This window comes from Molossus molossus, unplaced genomic scaffold, assembly GCF_014108415.1.
Source record: "Molossus molossus isolate mMolMol1 unplaced genomic scaffold, mMolMol1.p scaffold_m16_p_11, whole genome shotgun sequence".
Classification (NCBI taxonomy): Eukaryota; Metazoa; Chordata; class Mammalia; order Chiroptera; family Molossidae; genus Molossus; species Molossus molossus.
The window spans coordinates 16665426-16686618 of record NW_023425346.1 but is presented as its reverse complement, the minus strand read 5'-3'; the positions used below and the strand labels follow the sequence as shown (position 1 = coordinate 16686618).

Sequence of the window (21193 nt, the reverse complement as noted above, 5' to 3'; positions counted from 1 at the left end):
ATTCAGATCCTTGTTTTTCATGACCTTGATTACTTCATGCCATTCCCTTCTATCCTGTAGTGTTTCTGTTGAGAAGTCAGCCGAGAGCCTTATGAAGGTTCCTTTGTAGGTAACCTGTTGCTTATCTCTTGCTGCCTTTAGGAGTCTCTCTTTGTCTTTAATTTTTGGCATTTTAATTACTATGTGTCTTGGTGTGGGTCTGTTTGGGTTCTTTTTACTTGGAGTCTCTGTGCTTCTTGTACTTGTATGCATTTTTCCTTCACCAAGTTAAGGAAATTTTCTCTCATTATTTCTTTTTCTTTTTTTCTTTTTTTTGGTACGTGTCCCTAGCGGCAACCAAACCCGGGACTCTCTGGTCCGCAGGCCGACGCTCCAACCACTGAGCCACACTGGCCAGGGCTCTCATTATTTCTTGAAATATATTTTCTAACCCTTGATCATTTTCTTCTTCTTCTGGAATTCCTATGATGTGGATGTTGGTATGTTTCATATTGTCCCACATTTCTCTTAAACTGTCTTCCTGTTTTTTAATTGTTTTTTCTTTTTGGTTCTCTGATTGCGCAGTTTTTTCTGCCCTGATTTCTAATTCACTGATTCAGTGCTTAGCCTTCTCTACTCTGCTGGTTATTCCTTCCAATGAGTTCTTTATTTCTGCCATGTCATTCTTTCTTTCCAATTGGTTGGTTTTCAATGCGTCTATATCTTTACTCATGCTGTTGAGCTTCCTCATGATAATTACTCTGAACTCTCCCTCTTATATCTTGCTCAATTCCCTTTCATTAATTTCATCTTCTGTTGAATTATTTTGTTCTTTCATTTGGGTTTTGTTACTTTGGCTCACCATTTTGGCTGTCTCAGTGGGTTTTGGAGCCTGCCAAATTTTTCCCTGTGGGTGTTGGTGTTCCACTGGATGTGGCTTTCTCTCCTGGGTTTGGATGAGTTTGGGGCATCCACGTTAAACACCACTGCCAAGTATTACTTTCCTGGGTAGATTTGCAAGCCCAGAGAAGGTTCAGTTATCCTTTAGCTTTTTGCCTGGAGGCTATTAGTCTCAGTGACTTGATGAGCCTTGGATTGTAGCTGTCAACTGAATGAAAACATTTCTCAGGTGTTTAGGGTAAGAGGATTTCCAGAGGGTGAGGCAGATGCTTGCTGTCTGTTGATGAGCCTCAATTTGCATTTCTCTGGCCTGGCCAGGTGGTATTAAATTCCTGGGGGGGGGGTGCTGTTGCTAGTCCCTGGGGCTTTCGGAAGTGGCTCTTTGAGTAATATGGCTATTGTCCTGTGTGGGAGTGATTCAGCACAGAACTCCCAGTACCCTCTAAATCCTGAGTCTCTCCACACAATTCTAGTCCAGTCTGCCCTCCCTCTGCTGGAGCCCAAGGTGAGTGGCTGTAGCTAATTTAGTGCTCTGTCCTGGCCCTCTACACTATGGAGCTGGCTTGGAATTTTAACACTGTGGGAACTGCTCACAGGTAAAACAGCTGCTGTTCATGGGCCCCCTGCCTGCCCTCTTGTGCCTCCGCAGTTCCTACTGGGCTTGATTTTGTGTCCACTTACTCACCATTGTTATATGGGTCTCCTTCAGCTGCTTTTCTGTTGGTTTTTCTTGACAATTTGTTTTTATTTTAGTTGTAATTCCAGTTTGGTCCTGGGAGATGGTCTGTGTGGCTTCCATTTACTCCGTTGCCATTTTGGAATCTCTGAGGGGTTATTTTTAATGTCATTTCTTTTACATATCTTTTAAGGGAAAAGATGCTACCTATGACATTCTTGTTTTAAAAGCCCAAAGGCCAGGACCTTTTCATTAGGTCCATTATGGAAAATGAATACAAGTGGTGAGAGCTAAAAGGCCTCGGGTATGGTTTGATAGTGTGTTGATGGTGGATGTGGAGAAAGAATTTGAAAAGGACTATCCTTTTGAAGAAGAGATCATTTTAGAAAGTGAGATTGAAGAGGAAAAGGAAAAGAAAGTCTATATCACACTAAATAGGTTTAAAGGCACCTCAGACTATGCATTTATTTTAAATGATAGCTATAAAAACCTCATTAGAAAGGAAATGCTGAAAAAAAGCCTCCTGACTTGGTTTAAATGGCTCACTGGAGTCCATGTAGAGTGGTTATTGAATTAGAAACAAATGATGATAAATACCAGAGGACAGAACCTAGAAGATAAATATGTTCTCAGCAACATCTAGGAATTTGCTCTAAAGAGGGACAAAGGAGTAAGGTCATGGTAGTTGCTACTACTCTAATGAGCTCTGGACTTGGAGCTGGAGGACCTGACTTTGAATCCTAGCTTCTGTGTATGTATTTCTGTTCGAGAGGTACGTGTTTTCTGTGCTTTTGTTTTCTCATCTGTAAGGTGGACATGATCACTGAGACACAGTGTTCAGCATAGTGTTCAATTGAAATAATGACAAAGAAAAAATGTAACAGATATCATGGTTGATTTCCCGATATTCATTTACAGGGCTGCAAGATGATTAGGACGTCATGATGATCTTCCCTGCCTGTGGTTGGCTCAAGAACCCAGGCCTGGGCCAGTCAGTGAATGGCATTCCCCCAGTGGCACAGATTGGTCCAGAACAGAGCTAGTGACCTCATTTGGCTAATTTTCAAGGGACAGAGTGCTTGGAGGTGTACAGCTGAGTGTGTATGTAGTGGCTATAGCTAACTCTTACCGACATGAAGATAAAGCTGAGCCACAGGCTGAGCACAGACAAGAGAACTGCAGGAAAACAAAGGCAGAGGCTCTTGATTAAGGCAGCCCTAAGCTCCCTCTAATTCTGCAGTGAGTTAGCACAGTTCCTTACCATTTAATGTGTTCCTTTTCACCACAATCATCATACTGATTCAGAACTCTTGGTTAACTGAATACAGAAGACAGTCCTGGAATCATAAGGCAGTCGAGCCTGTGAGCTTTGCAGTTTGTATAGATCTTGGTCCAAATTCTAGCTCTCCAACTTGTAGCTATTATGACCATCGGCAACTTTATTAACCTTCTTAAACCTCAGTGTCCTCATATGTAAAATGTGTCCATTGCACATTTTATAATGAGCTGATGCAAGTAAAGCACTTGCCCAGTGTAAGCAATCAGCAAATTTTATGCTGCAGAAATGTGAAGTATGATGAATGTGAAATGCTTTTGTACAAGAGCATGTCTAGGCTGCTTGTACAGTCATGATTTAGTGGTTCTGCTCCTTAAGGACCCCCTCTGCAGAGGACAGTCTGGGACTTACAGCTAGGGAATCTGGGGGTTTGTATACCTCCTCCCCTTAGCTAGAGAAGTACTGGGCTACAGAGTTCCCTGGCAGGCTCTCTGATACTGGGGATCCCCCATCCTATTGGGAGGCAGGTTGATGACTGGAGAGAGCCTGAGCTTTGGAGTCGGACTTCCCAGAGCTTTGCTTTCCTTCTCTGTGAAGTGGGGGAAATAGCAGCTACTCTCCAAGACTGTTGAAAAGATGAAGGAATAGAGAATTCCGTTTGTGTGCTGCCTGAATCTGGGATTGAGGAATAGCCCGAGTTTTTCTCCCCGGTGACTTCGGAAGACCCTTCCTTGCCAGTATCACTTTCAGTTGCCTCTAAGGATTATTCAAAGTTTTACCTGGGGAAAGCCTTCCTCTGTTCAGTCATGTTCAACCAGGACTGAATTTGGGATTTCAGTAAAGTATTATTGGCAAGCTGGGCATATAATATTGAGAATCAGGTATACTGAGGTATGATTTACATACAACAAAATTTACCTGTTCTAAGTGTCCAGTTCCATGAATTTTAATTAACGTACACACCTGTGTAACTATGACTACAATCAAGTTATAAAACACTGTCATCATCTCAAAGTATTCCCTCATGCTCCCTTACACTGAAATCTGTTGGTTCCAGTTAACCACTGATCTGCTTTCTATCACTATAGTTTTGCCTTTTCCAGAATTTCATGTAAATGAAATCAATTATACAATGTAGAGTAGTTGGAATCTGACCTCTTTTAATGGGCATAATACTTTAGAGAACCATCTATGTCATTGTGTGTATCTGCAGTTGTGTGTGTGTGTGTTTTTTAATTGCTGTTTAGTATTGCATTTAATGGATATACCATGATTTGTTTATATATTCACTAGCTGATGGACATTTTGGTTCTTTCCAGTTTAGGCTATTATGTATACAGGTGCTATAAACATTTATGTATTTGTCTTTGGGTAGATATATTTATGTATTCTTTTCTCTTGGGCAAGAGTTATTACTGGGTCAAATGATGAGTGAATGTTTAATTTTACAAGAAACTGAAAAACTGTCTTCCACAGTGGTTTTATCATTCTGTGCTCCTATAAACAATGTATGAGAGCTCTACTTGTTCAACATCTTTACCAATATTCAGGATTGCTCTTTTTAATTTTAGCCGTTTTTATAGAATGCAATAATATTTCATTGTAGTTTCAGTTTGCATCCCTTTAGTGATTGATGATGTTGAGCATCATTTTCTGTGTTTATTTGCCATCAATATATCATCTTTAGTGACATGCATTCAAATATTTTGTTCAATTTTTGTATTGATTTCCATGTCCTCTTATTATTGCATTCTTTTTATTCTGGATCCAAACCTCTTATCATATATACATTTTGCTATTTTATTCTAGCTTGTTACTTACCTTTTAATTTTCTTAACAGTGTCTTTGAAGAAAACATTTTTATTATAATTGTGTAATTTATCATAATTTTTATTTTATGATTCATGTTTTTGAGCTCTATTTAATAAATTGTTGCCTAAGCCAAGGTCACAGCAACATATTTTCTGTTTTCTTCTAAAACTTCAGTGTTTTTAGTTCTTATGTTTTGATCAATGCATTAATTTTTGTATAATGGAACAATTTTTGTGGGGAAAGAGGTGAGATACATTATTCTTCATGTGAAGAAAATTTGATGTGGATTTCTTATAGACAGTATAATTGGGTCTTGCTTTCTTTTATCAAATCCAATAATCTCAGGCTACTATTAGCATATTTAGGTCATTTACATTTAATATAATTATGTAAATGGTTGGGCATACATCTACCATCTTACCATTTATTTTCTACTTGTCCCACCTTTTAAAAATATTTTTGTTTCTTTTCCTGCCTTCTTTTATTTTTTTTTTATTTATTTATTTTTTTAATCCTCACCCGAGGATATTTTTCCATTTTTTGTACAGATAGAGTGGGAGGGAGAGAGGGGAAGGGAGAGAGAGAGAGAAACTTCGACGTGAAGGGACACATCGAGTGGCTGCCACCCGCACGACCAACCAGGGCCGGGGACAAACTGCAACCGAAGTACGTGCCCTTAGCGGGAACCGAACCCGGGTCTCTCCAGACCGCAGGCCGACGCTCTAACCGCTGAGCCAAACTGGCCAGGGCTTCCTGCCTTCTTTTAAATGGACTATTCTTTATGATTCCACTCTGTCTTCATTTGCAAATTATTAGCTGTACACCCCTAGTAATTAATCTAACTTTAAATGTAATTTAATTACATCTTTAACACAATGTTAAATAGTATTTTGCATATTACTTTTATATATTTTCTCCCATCCTTTATGCTATTCTTATATATTTTATTTCTACATATCTTAGAAACCTTGCAATGTTACTCTGTCTGCTTTAGTGAATTATCATTTAAAAAGATAAAAAAATAATAGAAATATTTTTATATGTGCCCCATATTTACCATTTCCAGTTTTCTTCAATATTTTGTATCCTGATCCTGATACTCATTTTTCACCTGTCTGTGAACCTTCCCTTAACATTTCTTACACTAAAATCTTCTGGCAATGCATTCTCTCAGCTTTGGTTTGTTCGGAGAATTTTTATTTTTTTTTATTTTTTCTTTATTTTTAAAATAATTGAAAAGGTAATTAGTTGAAATTAATGTTTTTATAAGGTTGACAGGTTTTTTGTCCCTCTCAGCACTTTAAAGATGTTATTTTACTCTCTACTGGCTTATGTGGTGTCTGACATCATTTTTATCTTTGTTCTCTCTGCAAAGTATTTATCATTGCTTTTGAGATTTTTTGTCTTTATCATTGAGGTTCAGCAAGTTGATTATGGTGTGCCTGGGTGTGGTTTTCTCCATGATGGTTCTGGTTCTTTGAATCTCTTAGATTTGAGGTTTATGATAGTTTGTATCCACTATGGTACATTTTTGGTAACTTCTTTCCATGTTTTTTTCCTTCCTCTTTCTTTTCTTTCCTTCTGGTGTTCCAGTTATACATATTTAGACTACTTTATATTGACTCTCAGGTTACTGATGCTCTGCTTATTTCTTTAAATCTTATTTTGGGTAGTTTATATTGTTATGCCTTCAAGTTCACTGTTTTCTTCTCCTATTTATAGTATCTTTGGTATTCTGTTATAATATCCTACATATTGTATTTTTTCACTTAAATGTACCTTTATCATATCTATAATTTTCATTTGGATATTTTTATTATTTTAATGTCTTCTAATTATGTTCATGTTTTACTTTATATCTTTATACATATAACATCCACAATATTTTTAAGTCCCGTTTTTTTCATTTTGTTATTATTACTGTGTCTGTTTCTATTGATTAATTTTTCTCTTGTATATAGATTATATTTTTCTGCTTTTCTGCATGCCTGGTGATTTTTTAAGATTTATTTTTCAATTATAGTTGACATACAATGTTATGTTAGTGTCAACATAGAGATTAGACATTTATATATTTTTCAAAGTGATCCCTGATAAGGCTAATATCCATCTGCATTTCTGGTTACATTTTATAGGATGCCAGAAATTGTACACTTACATTGTTGAGTGCTTGGATTCAGGATTCCTATGAAGACTGTTGGATTTTGTTCTGGGATACATTTAAAATATTTGCAGATTAGTTTTATTTTTCAAGGCTTGCTCTTAAGTTATGTTATGTCCAGTTCAAGAAATCCTTTATTCTAGGTATGATATAGCTTTACTACTAAGGCTTGACCCTTCTAAGGACTCTACACTGTGGTCCATGTATTGGAAGGTTTATCCTCTCTAAATGGTAGAAATGTAAACTATTTTCAGCCTATGTGAGCTCAAAAAATTATTTAACCTATTGCTACATAGTGATTGCCTCTCTGACCCCATGAATTTCCCTTTGCATGTGCAGCTCAGTGCATAGCCAAAAGCAGTAGGAGAACCTCTGCTATTCTCCTTCGTTTGGAATATACTGCCCTGAAAATTCTAACTGCCTCAATACCTCCTTCCCCTCCCCACTGCATGAGCACACACACCTGCCTATATTTATCTCTTTATTTCAGCAGGACCTTAGACTTTGTCCACATTCCTCTCTCTGTGTTTCAGTCTGGAAACTGCCACTGCACAGTTGTCTAGAGACCGCAGAGCTCACCTCATTTGTTTGCCTGGATTCAGGGTGGAGTTCTATGGTGCCTGTTGTCCAACATCTGAAAACAGTGCTTCACAGTGTATGTGTATTCCTGTTACAGTTCATCTTTAATGAACAGCAGCAAAAATCTCTCCATATTTTTACCCATACCCATATCCTCTGGTCTACTGGATTTCATTACTCCTTTATTATCTTCCTGTAGAGGCAACCGTGGAATATTGGTGAGTGGAGAGTGGCAGGTGAAATCGAAGTAGGGTCGCATCAACTTCAGTCTTTGTTTCACCCACATTTCAGCTACAGTCACATAAAGAAGAGCAAATGATCCTTGAATATTCACTTGAGCCAGATTACCTAATAATAATTAAAATCCTCAACCAAGCAACTAAAGCTTGAAAAAAAGTTTATCGATACGAAGACCTGAGCTTCCTTCCTTTCTGCATATAATTTGAAAAATCCTTAATACTGATTAAATACAGAGATAGAGAAAAACACCTATGAACTTTAAATTGTTATGTTTCTGGAGATTGTTATTAAATATCTATAATTGTAGTTTTTATATTCCATATGTATTACAACAAAAGCAAACTAAATCATGTATGATTTTAACCTCCAAGGAAATTATTGCCCCAAGGTAAAATTTTTATTAAAAAAATTTAGGGTAGTAATACAGAGCATGCTTTAGCTCTTGTAAACATCTTTAATAATTTTTTATCTGCTGCTAAATTGATAGGTCTGAACGTTCCTATGCTTCTCTGTTTTTATACACTTCTTACTAAATAAAGCTGTTTTCAGTATTTTCCTGTAGCTCTTCACCCCAGTTTTCCCGCCCGCCCTCCGTGCCTTAGGAAAGCAGCTGCTTCCCAGGCATGTGGAACACACAGTAGCGACAGTTGTTCATGGAATCCAGCAAACCTGCTATGGAGTAAAAGAGATTTAGAGACACGCAATTACACACCACAGCTATCTGTGCCTATCAGATTCACCAAATAATTCAACTTTTCACTTCATTTTGTCAGGACAAATAGAGATGGAATGAATTCATGAGAGAAGGTGGATCATTGAACAGATATAAGAATATCTGTTTTGGGATTGAGATGCTGTGTCTTCTCTACAGGGAAATTGGTCGAGAAGTAATCATAAGCTTTGTGAAAAGTTGGGAGGGATCTGTGTTATACACTCATTATCAAGGACTTGGACCCAGAAGTGAGGACTCCTAAAATAGGATATAGGCTTCTGGGACCCAAGTTTATTCGTAGATCAGCTGACCAGTTCCAACAAATGCTGGCTTTCAGCTGGAGTGGTCGCATCAGCCTCCTCTTGTGCCTCACAGTGGGCCCTGCATCCAAGCCATTGTTTCCTAAGACAAGCATAAACAGCACACAAGACATGAAGGAGCTATGTGGAAATCTCAAGGTGTTTTTCCCTCTGGAAGGATACGAGATTAGAGTTAATTATTAAAAGTTGTCAGATCAAGACAAGTTTGGAAAGACAAATTTCAGAAAACTAGATCACAAGCCCTCTCTAGACGCCTAGAAGAGGCTGTGTGAGTGTCAGTGATGGCGAAGAACACATCGTATAGAGAACTTAAGGCACTCTTTTTCTCCAGTTATGTCAGCTGAATATGTAAATCAATTTGAGGAGGATTTCTATGAGTTCATGGGCTTCACGGGCATCTGGAACACATTTCTAATCTTTTCCAGTTAATATTCTGGAGTAATAACCCACCACAATATTTTATGTGATGTTGCTATCATACATAATGGTCCACAGGATACCAACCCAGCCTGAGGAGGCCCCTGTTTTATAGTCATTTAAATACCTTGTCCATCTTTATGGTCTGATTCTTTAATTTGGTGTCATATTAATTCTCTATGTTTCTCTCATATGCATCCCCTATGGAACAGTGTACCAGACCCCCAATGTCCTGGTCTTTATCAAACAGAGCACCAGGAGCTGCAAAACAAATTTCCATTCTCCTACACACTCGTCACATCTCCTATACACTTTTTAAATCCAGTTTGAACTTAGAGGCTGAGCATTCCTATTCATTCTGAAGCCATCAAATGGAATTTATTCCTCCAGAAGGTCATCTTAATGCCACAGCCAAAAGTTACCCGAAGGTTGGGGATAAATAGCCAGTACAGTTATTTTTTTTTATTACTTTGACAGAACCAGAGGGTAAACTTAGAATGAATAAGCTGCATTTAATTGGTGTGGCTTTGGCAACAGGCTTGGTTTTTTTTAGTATGTTTTAGCCACGCAGATGAAGAGAAGGATGTGCACATAAAGAGATCTGTTCTCCCATCTGTGGTTTAAGTTTGTGTTGCCAAGACAACACGTAGCTTAAAGATGTTTAGAAAACTGAAGAGAACGCACATACAGACTTTTTACATGACCACTTGCGTTGTAGGAAAGCATGCCCGTTAATTTGGTTGCACCATGACACACCCACAAGTGGCTCTTTCTGGCTGGTGAATTATGTTGGGACCTCATTGAATGTTCAGTTGAATTTTTTGTAGATAGGATCAAAGTTCTCAAAGTAAAAAGAGTTTGGGTTGTAAAGTTTTTTGTTTGCCTAAGATTTATGAGTATTGAAGAGGAAAAAACAGTAATTACTAAGTTTTTTCTGTTTTAATCCAAAAGAAAGTGTAGATCATTGTGCAGAAGCAAGTATCACCTTCTAGGATGGATATGCTGTACCTGCTAACTAAAAACCGTGGCGTACTAATTTGGGGATGTGCCTGGAAAATACAGTAAGTCTGTGAACAAAGGAACATCAGTAAATGTCATTTATTTAGGTTTTTCAAAAAGCCTTTCTGGGTGCCAACTCCAAACTGGATTTCTTGAGAAAAATGGACTCCATCCTTTCTACACATGAAGCAACTTGGAACCAACTTCAAGTAATTTGCTTCATATTCATAATTGGTCATTAATAATCGTGATTACTAACCCCCAAGGAAACGGTTGCCAAAAAGTAATTGCTTAGGAAATAGCCGGAGTAGCTGTTTAGTGAAATGCCCCAGACGCTGTGGTGGAGCACAAACCACACAGAAGAAAGTCTGCTTGGCCTTGGGTCCCAGGACGCGTGTGCGTCATGAGCTCCCTGGGACCCTCGCCGCTCCCTGACAACCACTTTCGGAAACTTATCCACCACCTATTTGTAACGAGCACTGTGCCAGGCTTATAGCAAATGAGCTATGATTATATGAGTTTAGAATAGTTTTTAAAATCTCTCATTGTCACATGGCTAGCAGGTATCCAAGAAAGTCTTCAAGCCTAGTCTTTCCAACCCTGAAACTTCATTTTTCTAAATATTTGGAAAAATTTAGAACTCAAGTCAGGTTTTTGTAAGCCTTTCCTATAGAATAATATCTTGGGACAGATACATTAATAATACCAAGGCCTGGCCAGTTTGGCTCAGCAGTTAGAGCATTGGCCCTCGGACCAAAGATTCTGTTCAATTCACGGTCAAGGACATGTACCTGGGTTGTAGGTTTGATCCCCGGCACTGGTTGGGATTGTTCAGGAGGCAACCAATTGATGTTTCTCTCTCACATTGATGTTTCTCTCTCTCTCTTCCTCCATCTTTTACTCTATCTAAAAATCAATGGAAAAATATCTTCAGGTGAGGAATAACAAATAAATAAACAAACAGACAAATAAATAAATAAATAAAAATAATAATAATGCCAAGAATCTTGGCTTACAAATTCAAGTGAGCCTTGTGAGCTAGGATCTGTGAGAAAAACTGGAGATACTTTAAACTGTAGAACAGAAAGCTGAGGATTAAATTAATGGTGGCATTTTCCAAACACTCAAAATCATTGCTAATTCAGAGCCCACTTGCTTGTAAATTTGTATTAATGAAACAGTGTTAGAAACAGACTTTTCCCTTTGCAGGTATTTTTGCAGATAATGCTCCTCCTGTGTGATGGAACAGTACAAAACAGGCTTGGAAGAAGCATAGACAATGCAGCAAAGATAATCAATTGTTTTGAAAGAAAGAAACTCGCTGTTTTATGTAAATAAATCTAGAAAGTTACTGAGGGAGTAATCTCATCTGCTCACTACAGAGGACTCCCAGGAACTTGATTCTGTGAGAACTGAGTTCTTATACTATTATGGGTGCTGATGTTAAAAGCCAGCACTCAGCATGGCTTCCCGAATCCCTGGGGATAAGGGCCAGGGAAATTATTCCACACTGGCTTTTGCTAGACCTGGGACCTTCTGACCCAGTGATGCTTTGAGGTGGGGGCAGGAATGAGAAGGATGCTAAAGCAGCATTCCGTGGGCTCTCTTTCAGCTTGGTCACTGACCCTGGCTCTACGGGCTTAAAAGTATTAAGAAATTGATCTTTAAAATATTCAGTAATTCTGAATGATCTGATTTCTCTGGCTATCTGAATTAATAAAGTCTGGCTGTGTATGAAAAAGAGCTACATGGAAGGAAGTCAGCTGTTTCTGTGGCTGCTGGAGTCGGAGCAAAAGGCAGCAGATTGGGACTTCCAAAGGAAAGGTCCATCTTCGGTTTAATTTCAGGAAGAACTTTCTAAAGATTAGAGCTGCTCTTTACCCACCTATTCCTCCATTATACTCAGTGAGCATGGACTACCTGTCAGGCGCGGTGCTGAGCACGGGTGATGGAGAAGATACCAGACACTCTGTCCGCCTATAATTATCATCGGTTCTGTCGGCATAGAATTAACTACCTACTGTGGAACAAGGGCCATATGGAATCAGGAATGGGCTGATACGGGAATATTGAGGAGATAAAATTCAGTCGGCACCGAGGATGCGTACAGTCTAAAAACACAGATTTTGAGAATTCGTGACGTTTTCTGAATAACAGTTACGTACCTGCTGGACACATCATGCCGTGTCTATCACGTGCTTTGTGTCCAGGCCTCAAAGCACCCCTGTGTGCAAGTTACTTGATCTAATTATCAGGTGAGGAAACTGAAGCCACCTGCGGAGGCACCTGGTTCAAGAACAAGAGGGGGGTGCTCATTGGCCAGCTGAGTGGCATTTTGTATTACGCACCCTAAGTTAACACTTGAAAAATCCCCAGTGGAAAGGTTTCTCCAAAATTTCCTCTTTGCCACTACCCACGCAGAACCTCGCCCTTCTTGGCCGCTCACACCCAGACGGCACCCCTCCCTCTCGGGCACAGGGACGCCCCTGAAAGCTGGATGCTGACAGTATGCCTCGCCCAAGCACGCTCCACAGTCCTCCCAAAAAGGAGGGCCTAGAAGCGCCTGTGTCAGCTGCCAAGAGACTAGAAAGGTCAGCACCTCCTCGGTAATGTATTCAAGGTGTGAGGGGAGATCCGGAGTCCGCTTCCTAAGCAAGAGGCTCCCTGTCACCCTGCTGCTCACGCGCCCTGAGTGGACCCCAGGTGTGCCGAGGTGGGGAGCCCTCCGCTCTCAGCTGGCCGTGGTCCTGGGGCAGCCGGGGGTTTCCTCAGCCAGCCATATCTTTCTGGATGCGCCGTGCCCTTAGAAGGACTGGGCCGTAAGTCGCCTCATGAAATATCTGGGCTCGTTGGTGATACGTGAGCGAACCTGTCTTGAGAGATAGAAAGAAGGCAGATAGGACAATGAGCAGTAGGTGGGAGAGTTGACCTGGGTCAGAAACATAATTGGTGACGTCAGGAGAATGAAACCTGCCGGTCCACCCGGCGACCCGACCCCTGAACTCATTAGCAAGGTCCCGTTGGCAGCTGCTGTCACAGCCACAAATGTGGAGACCTTGTCAAGATCGAGACTGAGTCAACGCATCTGAGATGCAAGGCTGGCTTGCCCCTTTGAACTCGGCTCCTATCATAGCCGTTTAGTTATTTTGTGAGTTTTTATCATTCTGGCGGTGGCGGGGAGAGGCTGGTTCAGAAGTACAATCTCTCTCCCTTTCTCCGGTTATAATCTTTTTATGAACTGTGAGAAACTCACGATGCCTTGAAGAAACTGCATTAAGAAGGTGTCAGCATGTTCGATATAAGCTCCATTTCCAAAGGTTTATGCACTCTGGAGAAATCTGCTTGAAGGTGAAACTTGGCATGTAGCGCCTGAGTCCCTGACTGTCCACACCTCATTTCATAGGTACTTACAAACGAGTCCTTCAAATTCACTGCATTTGGCATCTGTAAATTTTAGAAATAAAAATGGCTTTAATAGCAGGTGGTTTCTGAATTTAATGTCAGTGCACACAATTTTCAGAAAATCAGAGAAGTCAGGAATACCAGAAGTCCTGTTTTATAGATTCTAGTATGACAAGAGTGTGACGGGAAAGAAAAATCATTTAAAGGGACAGATGCCAGAAAAGTGTTAGTGTCCTCACAAGGGCGCCAGACTGAGACGGATGTCATCACCTTTCCTGCCCCAGGTCCCTTCTTGCCCCATTCCCTGCCATGTGTGATAGGCCAGGCCATGGGTCAGAAAATCACTGAAAAGGCAGCCACGAATCTCACTCTGCTTTTTTTTTTAAATCCTCACCCGAGAGTATTTTCCCATTTATCTTCAGATGGAGTGGGAGGGAGAGAGAAGGAGGGAGAGAGAGAAAAACATCGACGTGAGAGAGGCCCATGGATTGGCTGCCACCTGCATGACCCCAACCAGGGCTGGGGACTGAACAGCAGCTGAGGTACGTGCCCTGCCCTTGACCGGACTCGAACCCAGAACTCCGGTCTGCAGGCCAACCCTCTAACTGTTGAGCCAAACCGGCCAGGGCTCACTCTGCTTTTCGAGTTTCCATTTGAGAGGGCTGGGTTAAGTGCTTTCTGGACTATAAAATATCTGGTGGGGAGAGTTTTCTCAGACAAAGCCGAAAAGCATTACTCCTGGACAGGAACTCAGTTCCAGGAGACTCCGGCATAGAACTCTGCAGGTGCCGTCGGCGGGCAGAGGGAACAGGCACCAGCAGCTGTGGTTCTCAGGAGCCGTGCAGATCAGGGCGCGTAGGCGGTCGGCGCCCTGCACCAGGCAGCAGCTACCTAGATGCGGCGATGGCGGCGGTGGACTCCAGCCCCAGGATGGGAGCTCGGGAGCCAGCTGGAATCCAGTGGCCTGCACCAGTTTCAGAGGAGAAGCTGGGTACCTTGCCCAGGGGCAGGGGACCCTTCTGTGAGCCTTCTGCTCACGAGGCTGCCTCGGCGGCTGTTAACTTAGTGGGCCCCACTTCTGGATTTACCTGTGCTTTTCGGGAGAATCAGTATAGCTTTGTGGTTATGCACATGGTCAAATCCAAGGGTTTTATTTTTAGCATATGGCCTTGGGCAAGTTATTTAACCTTTCTGAGCCATGAATCCTCATTTGTGAATGGTGGTAATAGCTCTTACCTTAGGGTTGTGGAGACAAAGAGACGATGCCCAGGAAACGGAACTCCTGGTAGCTGTAATAAGCAGCCGGACTTGATCTGTCTTCACGAAAGGAAAAGAGTCTCACGCCTCCCTCCATGCTGAGCCCTTTTTGGTTCAGGGGTAGGCAATCCCAGAGATGCTGCGAGTAAGTTATTATGCCAGGCAGCCTGGCAGATAGGGACTAGCACACAGCTGTTACATCCCATGACTCTTTGATTCCCATGCTCGAAGGCTGGGTCATTTCTGATGAAGATCCATTTCTGTGTGAAACTGAAATAGTTCAGACATTTAGAATTGCCCAAGTACAACGCATGAAAATGCTAAGTGTGAGCGCCGTATATCTAGGCTAAAGTAAAGAAAGAACAAAGGATCTGAATAGCAGGGTCTTTCTTTTCGAACTGCTCCAGCAATGCTTGCCCATACAAACAGCGGGTCATTTCTCCATTCTGTGACAATGAAGTCTTCTTAACTAAGGAGAAAATGAATTGAGAAGATAATGAATCACCTATAAAGCTGGTTGAATGTAAAGCTGACCAGGTGGAGTCCCTGAAATGAATGGGACTCTGTGACCCTAGGAAAGATCTCAGACCATAGCTGCAGAACTCAGGCTCCACAGTCCGTGACCAGCCCCAGGTGTGACATTGTGTGAGAGAGCTAAATGGCACCACACTGGAGAAAGGCATCTGCATCTTCCTACAGCTATGCCTTTGGAGAGTGAAGACTCTTCTGACATGGACCTCATCTTTCTAGGGCTTCCAAAACCAAGCACCAAACCTACGAGAACCTATAAACACCAACTCTTACCCACCCCTTTGCTTTTACCTTAGTATTAGGGCATTAGTAGAATTCTGCTCAGATCAAAGAGGTTGCAGGTTTGGGGGCGTGGGCTGCTTCTAGAGTTCAGACACTAATTGCTGAGCATCAAATGAGACTGTATAAGAAAGGTACTGAAGGATAAACTATCATATATCTACTCATACCTAATAAATATACTAAGCATTTTGTATATGACACTATTCATTATTTTATTCTTTGAGCTATGCTAGGTATCATTCTAAATGCTAGAGATTTGATGGTGAACACATTTCTATCCTCACAGCAACTCTAAAAGAAACCTGGGACCTTGAGAGGTTAAGGATCTTCTGCTGGGATTCACACAATTAGTTATTGCCAGAGGCCACACTCCAAGCCACTGCTCCATAAAGCACCACAGAAATGTTAGCCGTTGAGACTCTTGATAAAAACATTGCATTGCATTCTGTTACATTCCGCGCCATGTCTAACACATTACTGAGTTGTGCCTCTTACCCAGGCCTAAACTTAGGATGCTGCCAGGAACTTTACTAAGGATGTTTCATTCCAAGATTATCATATAAACAGGAGACTTGAGGGGTGACAGCCAGACTTGGAAACTGTCTCTCGGCTGGGATCAACCACAGCACCATTTCATAAATTAAATATGTAACATTTTTTTTCAGATGATGTATTTGTGAAGATGAGATATAGTTAACCGAATATGTCACACACCTATGGTGAAACCAACTCAATTTGTTGTAGGGAATAGTGGGATCCCTGGAAATGACACGAAATCCAGAAGGTCCTGATGAGTTTTGTCATTTCATAGAGTTATGAGTGAAAGACAGAAAGTGGCTCTATAATCTCAGCAAGACATCAGATGGCAGTTGGGTCAAATGAAGTCCATGTGACACGTGATACCACCATGGGTAAAGTACCTTTCGGGATGACCCGATCGCATGCGACTCACTGGTCCTCACCCGCAGAGTGAGGCTGCAGACTTCGTTAACAGCAGAATGGACGGTAAATCCTGGGAGGGGTGTGCCGTTACCTGTGATAGGACACCCTCCAATCTGTTAGGCATGCTCATCACTCTTCTTTCAGTTACGTTTCACTTAATTGGTTGAAGTTGTGTGATTCCCAACTAAAATAAGGGTGATCAAAGTGATTTTTGGTCTCTAATGACTATTGTTTTTCTAGTAGAACTCTCGAGAGCCGTCAGGGTATTCATGCCCGTGCCCCCTGCTGCCAGTGACGGCCGGCCTTCTCACCTCATGTTATGGGCAGCGAATATTCTCACCTCATGTTATGGGCAGCGAATATTCTCATGTTCAATTAAACGTCTGTTTCATGCCACCGACTGGAAATTTACCACACCCTTAAGAGTGCTTCTTCCTTCTAGGTGTCCCCTTTCCTCCAGGTCAGATCCAAATGCCCAAGATCCTTTGACCCTTCCATGTGCGCCCTCTCTAATCCACTGCATTACTCTGCTAGAGTCCAACTGCCAGATGAGGACCCTGGACAGTGGGATCGGAACCTTCCCACTCCCGGACTCGGGAGCACGCTCAACCGGACGGTACCTATGCCAGTCGGACTCCCCAGAGGACGCCGAGCCCCTCCTGTGTCTCCAGCCAGCCCTCTGCCCAGCTCCTGCCAGCCGCGCCCAGACCCTCGAACGAGAAGTGCCTTCCTCCGCTGACAGCCGGGGCTCTGTGGACAGCGCCATCGTTCACTCCACGTCCGACCCCCTCATGACGGCCAGGGGGGCGCGGCCTCTGCAAAGTCGCCTCCCCAAACCAGCCTCCTCAGGTAAAATGCCTATTGCCTTCCACATTAGGTTGTTTGCCCACCAAAATGATGCTGAAAAAATGGAAAACAAGCCACAGGAAAGGTTTCCACCAGGCATCAGTTGAGTGACCTCTGCCTAATCGACATGAGGATGCAGAAAAATCCCTGCATGTCCTCAACCGAAAAGAAAAAAGACAAGCGTTGAACATTATCTGCCTTTGCATCATGCTAAGGAGCGTACATACATAGAAAGGTAACAAGCATGTAAGCACAGGTATATGGATATATAAATTGATTAAGAAAAAAATGCAACATGCACATGGGCTTTTTTATCTTTTAAAATAAGTTTAACTGAAGTATTGTTTGCCCGGTAACCAGAAATGTGTCTTCTGACAATCCCGTCCTGTTCAAATATATGTGTATGTTGAACTATAAAAACATGGTTTGATGTATCAGTGTAGATTGTGCGTTAACTACGTGGAACGGAGTGGGCCTTCCCACTGAGAAGTGCTGTCTTTGCTTGCTGTCAGTTGAAACAAGCTTTCATGATTAAAGGTAGGACCAGGCTAAGGGTCAAAGTTTTTTTTATTGGCCCCTCAAGATTAAAAATATTTATTGTAGCTCAAGATGACATTACATGATTTTGAACTTGTCTGGCTTACGTTGCATTTATGACATACGTAAGCATGTGGAATAGAACTCTGAAGACTTGCATTTGTAATTTGGTGAGGAGAAAAGAGCCGCAAGTAGAGATTATATTATAGGCCTCTGAAAAATTAGAAAAGGAGACTTTTAATTACGCATCTTTGAATCAGTGTGATTGGGCGAATCCATGGCTGAATTCTTCCTTCACACTGGAAACACGAACTGCCCTGAATGTTTCCTTGCAAACTCCTGCTCCTTTCAAGCCAAGGCCATGTTTTAAAAAGCTGGAATGCATATTATTTTTTAAATAAATGCCTTGTTCATTAATGACACAGCCTCCAGAGATTCAGGGGCGAAATCTTAGTTATAGATTGTGCTCCATGCCTGAATAGTCACATGTGTGACCTCAATTCAGCGGCAGGCTGCCAAGTAGATGCCATGATTAAACACTGTCATTATAACAAATTGAATGGAAACCGCAAGCCTTGAATTGCTTCATAAGAAGGGGGTAGGAAGGAGATTGTTCTGATCTTGCTGCAAATATTCACTGCACCAGTTTCCTAAGGTTTGTGTCTTAATTAAATTGTCGTGAAGAGTTGTAAAAAAGTAGTATCTGGCAACGAGTGAGGTCAGCGTGCTGCGTAGTTTTGTGGCACCCATCCTGAAGCTTCCTGTCCACCGATGGTGTCCCCACCGTGGTTCAGAGGCAGGGCCAGCTTGCCAAGACTTCTCCTTTTTCTGTGGCCATTGGTTACTCATTTTAAAACTTAAGGAATGGAGAACTCACTGCAACCAAAGAAAGTGGGCTAGAGCAGTCACTTCCTCCTTAATGCATGCGTTTGAATTTGTCTTCCTCTTATCCCCACATCAAAAATGGAAGCAGCGGCACAGCGCTCACAGTCTGGATGAAAATACAATTACTTTGCCTCTGCTCACAAATAAAACGCTGTTGATAACCACTGAGGCCGGGGGATGATAACAGCCTCTCCTTTCTGGCATGAGAAGAAATACCCTCTGCAGGTTAATCTACTGTTATGGGTAATGGAGGAACTTCCTTTAATTGTCCTCTGCTAATTACATCCTTGATCCTCAAAATGTGGTCCATGGGCCAACATCAGTAGTATCACCTGGTCACTTGTCACAAACGAAGCATCTCAGACCCCACCCTAAACCTACTAAATCAGAACCTGCAGTTTAATTAACAAAAGCTCAGCAGATACACATGCAAATCAGAGCTTGAGAAGTAGGGCCCTGCAGGATTCTAAAGACCTCTGAGCAAGGTTTCCCAAACCACATCATTTAAAATGAACTTGTCAAGTATGCTAGAAAAATCAGGGTTCCCTGCTCAAATGTGTTTGGGAAAGGCATAGGTAAATCTCCATTTGGAAATAATGACTGCCCCCATTAGCACAGTGAGGGCTCTGAGAAATGCTCCAGAAAGGAAACCTGGCAGTAATTTGATGAAAAACACTATTTGAGAAATAATCAGTGTTTCCCAGTTTTCCCTCTGAGAACTCTTTTTTTCATCCTCACCCAAGAACACTTTTGCTTTCATCTTCAGATAGAGCGAGAGGGAAAGAGGGAGGAAGAGAGAGAGAAACATCGATGTGAGAGAGACACATCGACTGGCTGCCACCCACACGACCCCCACCGGGGTCGGGGACAAACTGTAACCGAGGTGCATCCCTTAGCGGGAAGCGAACCTGGGTCTCTCTGGACCACAGGCCGATGCTCTAACTGCTGAGCAAAACCTGCCAGGGCCCCACTAAACTCTTTAACATGAGAAGCTTATCAACACTTTTATGAAAAAGTGGTCCAAGGGCAGTTTGCCTTTGGTCTCCAAGGGGGACATCCTCTATAGATGTGCAAGAACCGCGTAGACGTCTGTTCGCACGGACTGGCAGGGGGCAGAATGCTGGGAAAGGCAGCATTCACCACATTTGGACCTTTTTTATTATTTTTTAATATCTCCCTCCTTCCCCTCCCTAAATGTACATAGAGTTGCAAAAAGCTGACTGTAATTTCACATGCATTTCCTCACTTAGGAAAAATCAATTCCCAAAAGCAGAATGAAGCAGAGCCAAGGCCTCAGACTTGCTCGTCATTCGAATATGCTGCACACACAATGGCCAGGGAGCTGCTGCCAGACTGGAGGGGCGACGCCCCCCCTGCAGACACCCAGGTGAGCGGGAGGCCGTCGGGAGGCAGCCTCCACCTGTTGGTCCTGACTGTGAAAAGTGAACTCATTTAACACTTTTGTGATAGGTTTAATTTTAAGCCAAATGCAGTGATGGTTCAATAACTAAAAACCTAGGTTCAAGGCTCACACTTTTTCCTGAATTACTAAGTAGCACCATGGGTGTTTGGGCAGAGTCCAAAGTGCTTTCACGCATCTGCACCCAGACTCTTGAAGTATGGCTGCTCTGCCCTGATTGGACATGCAAAACAGGCATCTGCCCTCCCGAGTCATAAGAGCACCATTGAGAATGATTGGATGATATTTTTTCATTATCTCCTCAGTTACTTTAACCTTTACCTTGTTCCTATGAGAAAGGTAAAGCACGTATAATTAGACTCCTTTTAGGGATGAAGTAACTGAGGCCTGGAGGGATCGACTTGCCAGGGGCAGTGAGACCTGCATTTCTTTCATCTCTCATTTGTGCTCTGGGTTCTTCATCCACCCTGAGACGACTCCTCGATCATCCCTCCAGTTACTTGGTATTCCCTTCTATATCCCCTCCCTTTTACCACTTTAAGCTAATTCCTTGGCCCATATCCATCCTGTTTATTATTTCTCAACTTGTCTTGGGACTGGCCCACTTCAGGGTCTTTGGTGTTACCCAGCAGTGAGAGGGTGGGAAGAAGGCGTTAAGGACCCACTACCAGAGCTCCCCACCCTCCCGTGACGCTTCCGTGACCCTTCCTGCTCTGTTGCCTTGGCTCTCCCAATCCTGGCGTTAGGGAGAAAACCCTAAAAGACAGCCAGGGTTGAATGGAGAAGCAGTTTAGGAACAACAGGTGGTTCTGGGCAGTTCCAACAAAGAGAGGGCATCACTCAGTGCTGCACCCATGTGTGCTGGTAGGGCACTCCTCCAACATTCGTACCCACCAAGCACCACCTCTCCGGGCCCCTTCCTCATCCCATGGAAGTCCCGCCCGTCTTGAAGAGTCACCACCATGCCTTGGAACTTAGAACTCTGCCTCCCTGACAGCCAGGGAGGGAAAGTCTGAAGCA

General features: G+C 42.4%; 1 protein-coding gene across 1 annotated transcript in view; it reads left to right on the top strand.

The window, feature by feature from the left end:
* Positions 1–21193, top strand: part of NCKAP5 (NCK associated protein 5) — a 650664-nt gene that overhangs the window by 574992 nt on the left and 54479 nt on the right. The window contains exons 14-15 of the mRNA XM_036254823.1: positions 17020–17334; positions 20004–20140. Coding sequence (XP_036110716.1) covers positions 17020–17334; positions 20004–20140 — 452 coding nt within the window. The remainder of the gene's footprint in view (positions 1–17019; positions 17335–20003; positions 20141–21193) is intronic.